The sequence below is a fragment of the Lepidothrix coronata genome, unplaced genomic scaffold, assembly GCF_001604755.1.
Source record: "Lepidothrix coronata isolate B3197 unplaced genomic scaffold, Lepidothrix_coronata-1.0 Scaffold207, whole genome shotgun sequence".
NCBI classification, from domain to species: Eukaryota; Metazoa; Chordata; class Aves; order Passeriformes; family Pipridae; genus Lepidothrix; species Lepidothrix coronata.
This window is the reverse complement of record NW_016690387.1, coordinates 700,395-704,233: the sequence shown is the minus strand read 5'-3', so window position 1 is coordinate 704,233 and position 3,839 is coordinate 700,395. Positions and strand designations below refer to the sequence as shown.

General features: G+C 56.4%; 1 protein-coding gene across 1 annotated transcript in view; it reads left to right on the top strand.

Moving 5' to 3' along the window:
- The first annotated feature begins 1,765 nt into the window (after window positions 1-1,765).
- Window positions 1,766-3,839, top strand: part of LOC108506145 (membrane-associated guanylate kinase, WW and PDZ domain-containing protein 2) — a 701,232-nt gene continuing 699,158 nt past the window's right edge. Inside the window, exon 1 of the mRNA XM_017832824.1 lies at window positions 1,766-2,094. Within this exon, the coding sequence (XP_017688313.1) occupies window positions 1,794-2,094 (301 nt within the window). The 5' untranslated portion in view covers window positions 1,766-1,793. The remainder of the gene's footprint in view (window positions 2,095-3,839) is intronic.

The following is a 3,839-nucleotide window of genomic DNA, read 5'->3' as shown; positions in this document are numbered from 1 at the left end:
CTCTCAGCCCTACCCAGCTGCCTGTTTTCATGAAATAGCTTAATTATATTTGAGATAGATTTGGGTGAAACTGCCCAACAGCTTCAAAAGTTATTGGAGAAGTGAAGGAGACACAGCCAAGAACGATCGCACAGAGGCCTGTTTCCATAGGAACCTATAAGGAAAACAGCAATACAATTTGCAAAAAATTTCATTGCAGAGTCACTTTAATTGAAATTTTAAAAATATCTGACCATCTTTAAATCACATGCTGTAACACATGGTACGTTTTTCCTGCCTTCCCCCATTCAGTATGCTGTCTGCAGACCCCTGCCTTCCTGTATCCTGCTCTCCTATATCCTGCAGGCACAAAAACTACACTTCTTAAAGTCAGGAGGTTGTTCTGCCTGTATTTTGTCAATCTCCCCTTTGGATGGAAACTATTTCTTTAGGCAAGGCAAGCTTCACATAAAGACATGCCAATTGCTACACTACACTGCTCACGCACATGTGTGAGGCATATGACAGAACTAATTAAAGGAGTGAGCTGAGTATCACCTGCTGATCAGTGCATCCAAGTTCTCAGGCTGAGGGAAGCTCTGCAGGTTGGAGTGTCGCTCTTTGGCTACTAAGGTCATTTGGGGTTTGAAGCCAAGTAGCAGAAGGCAAAGTGGTGAACACCTGGGAGGTGACTGTCAGTAGATTTTATAGGAAGAACTGCCACCCCTCCCATTGTTATACCCTCTTCAGGTGTAGCACCCACCTGAACTATCAGCTCTGGCTTCCTGGAGCCACAGCAACTCAATGCCCATGAACAACTCAATAAACTGAGCGTGAAACCTCCGAGCCGAGCCGAGTGAAGTTACTCTGCAAACGCCCGTAAGACAGTGATCCTCGAAGCCAACAGCTGCCGCTTGGTTTTGCAGCCACCGCCCGAAGCCTGGCTGCCTCCGGTCCTTCCTGGCCACGAGCAGAGCTTCTGGACCGCACACCTTCCTCCGCTCCTTCTTGGGCAGCTCCCCCATCCCCGCGGGGCACGGATGCGGTGCCCCCGGGGTGGTTCCAGGCGCTGCCGGTCCACTCGCCGCTGCAGTGGGGGTTCAGGCTGCCCGGAGCGGGGCTCGCTGGCCGGGGGTCAGTGCGGGGCTCGGCTCGCCCGGAGCGGGGCTCGCTGGCCGGGGGTCAGTGCGGGGCTCGGCTCGCCCGGAGCGGGGCTCGCTGGCCGGGGGTCGGTGCGGGGCTCGCTGGCCGTGGGGGCAGCGCTATCGCTCCCCCGGGCGCCCCCTCTCGGCCGGGGCCGGGCGGGGGTCGCCGCTCTCCCTCCCTCTCCCAGGGCGCCCTCGCCCCCCCGCCCGGGCCGCTCTCCGCCTTCTGCCGGCCGTGCCAGGCAGCCTCTCTCTCGGCCTTCACTACCGGGTCAGGCGAGGCGGGAGCGGAGAGGCAGCGCCCGCCTCGCTCCACCACCGACATCGACACCCCTCCTCCTCCTCCTCCTTCTCCTCCCCGCGCCGCGGCCGTCCCCTCCCTCCCTCCCTCCCTCCTCCCCGCTGCCAGTTTCTCTACAACTAGTACATCCACGCGCAGGGTCCGGCCGCCGCGGCTGCCATGGATATCAGCTAAAGCCGGGCGGAGCGGGCACAGAGGCGCTCCCCGACCCAGCTCGCAGTCCCGCGGGGCCGCAACAGCGGCGGCCGCTCCCGCCCGCCCCGAGCCTGCCCGGAGGAGCCCGGCTGCCCCGGGGAGGGGGGCAGAGAGGGAGGGAGGGAAGAAGCACGGACCGCAGGGAGGGAGTCGGGCAGAGCATCCCCACGGCAATGTCCAAGGGCTTGAAGAAGAAAAGCCACTGGACGAGCAGAGTCCACGAGATCGTGATCGTGAGGAACCCGGAGGGACAGCTGGGCTTCGAGCTGAAGGGGGGCGCCGAGAACGGGCAGTTCCCCTACCTGGGGGAGGTGAAGCCCGGCAAGGTGGCCTATGAGGGCGGCAGCAAGTTGGTGCCGGAGGAGCTGCTGCTGGAGGTGAACGAGACCCCCGTGGCCGGGCTCACCATCAGGGATGTGCTGGCCGTGATCAAGCACTGCAAGGACCCCATCCGCCTCAAGTGCGTCAAACAAGGTAAGGCGGACACGGCTCCCCCCTCCCCCTTTGCCCACCCCCTTGGGGGCCGGGGCAGGTCTGGGGGAGCTTGGGGGGGAGTAACTTTGTTGCTGCAGTTTGACTTTCCCCCTCCCCGCCGGAGCCGCCCCCTCCCCGGCGGCGGGGGGAGGATGCGAGCGGCGCTGCGCGGTACCCGCAGCCGGGCGAATTAAATGTGCGTCAGTGACAGCGCTTCGCCATGCCGGGGGGGGACGGACGGGGGGCGGCGGCGGCACCCCCTGCAGCCCCTGTCTCACGGGGACGGGGAACCGCCCGACACGGGCCCGGCCGCCCCTCCGGCTGCTGCTGCCGAGGGCGCTGTCGGTGGGGCCGGAGCGGCCGCCGGGCTCAGCTGCGGAGCGGGGCTTGCCCTTGGCTTCGCCTCGCCCCGGCCGCCTCGGCGTGGGGTCAGGGGCTGCCACCGCTCGCCAGGTTCCCTGGTGGCACCCAGGGATGGCTTCAGCATCTCTTAAGTGTCATTAGCGGAAAAGTCATTCATTTGATCCCTGGTGAAAGCGATCGCTAATCCCAGGGAGCGGGAAGCTCAGAGCCGAGTGGGAGGACGGGCAGAAAGAAACTTTTGGGAGAGAACGGCTACTCTTGCCTCCCTTCTGTGTGTGTTTATTTTTGAAGTACTCTAAAAGGTTAATGCATTTCCAGGAAAGTCAGTAAAGACGCCACAGATGCTGTTTACGTGTTTGTTTCTGTCCTCTTTAAACTGTGCTGAGTTGAGCTCTCTGCAGCTGAACGCTCATGAGGAGGTTTCTGCTACCCCAGCAGCATTTCTGGAGTACAGGAGCTGCTCTGGGAACCGAGTCTGTAGGTGCTCCTCGGCCATGGGTGGTGCAGCGGCTGTAGGCGTATCGCTGAAGTACGCATTCCAGCCGGGCAGCGAGCCCAGCCATTGAAAACTTGGGAATTTCTGCGGTGGGAAGTTTTTAGATGCCATACATCAGAGGCGCTTGTGCTCTGCAACTGTAGCCATCAGCCTGTGCTCAGAGGACACAGAGGAGAGTCCCTCTGACTTTAGGTATAATTTAATAATTGGCGGTTTATTGTTTAAAGCATAATTTGTGATACTTCTGAATGCTTGAAGAATATGACAATTATTATTTTATCCAAACATGACAGAACCAGTAAAAAGAATTTGACTTCCACTCAGGTCTTCAGAATGTACTTTATGATATATTCTGTTATCTCATGAGGTCAAACGTCTAAATACAGATATGGTCTGGGATTTTTCTATTTGTCCTTATGGGTAAGTTGTGTAATATGCTGTAGATCATATCTTGACAGTCAGGCAATGCAGGGAGACACAATAGTTCATGTGATAATGTGAAGATTAAAAAGGAGTATAATGGATTCTGTCTTGTCAGTATATTGCCATCTCTGGGCACCTTAGCACCAGGAAACCTGCTCTGTAGTTTCTTCTTATTGTTAATAATTGTAGTGTGAGTGGTCTTACTGTAACAGGATTCAAAGAGAAGCGGCAGTGGAAGTGTCAAGAAGATAAGGGTAGAATTGTCTGTTATTTAAATTCTTACTTTTTTTTTTTCAGAAATCTTATAGATGCTTTACAGTAAGGCAAATTTAAGGTTACTTTAAGTTACTATATGAAACAGTCTCTGTCCCACCTCCTCACTGTTTTTCTAATATTTCTCTTTAAGTCAAAGCAACCACCAGTGATTCATTAATGTTTGCACCCTAAATAAAGTTACCTGTCA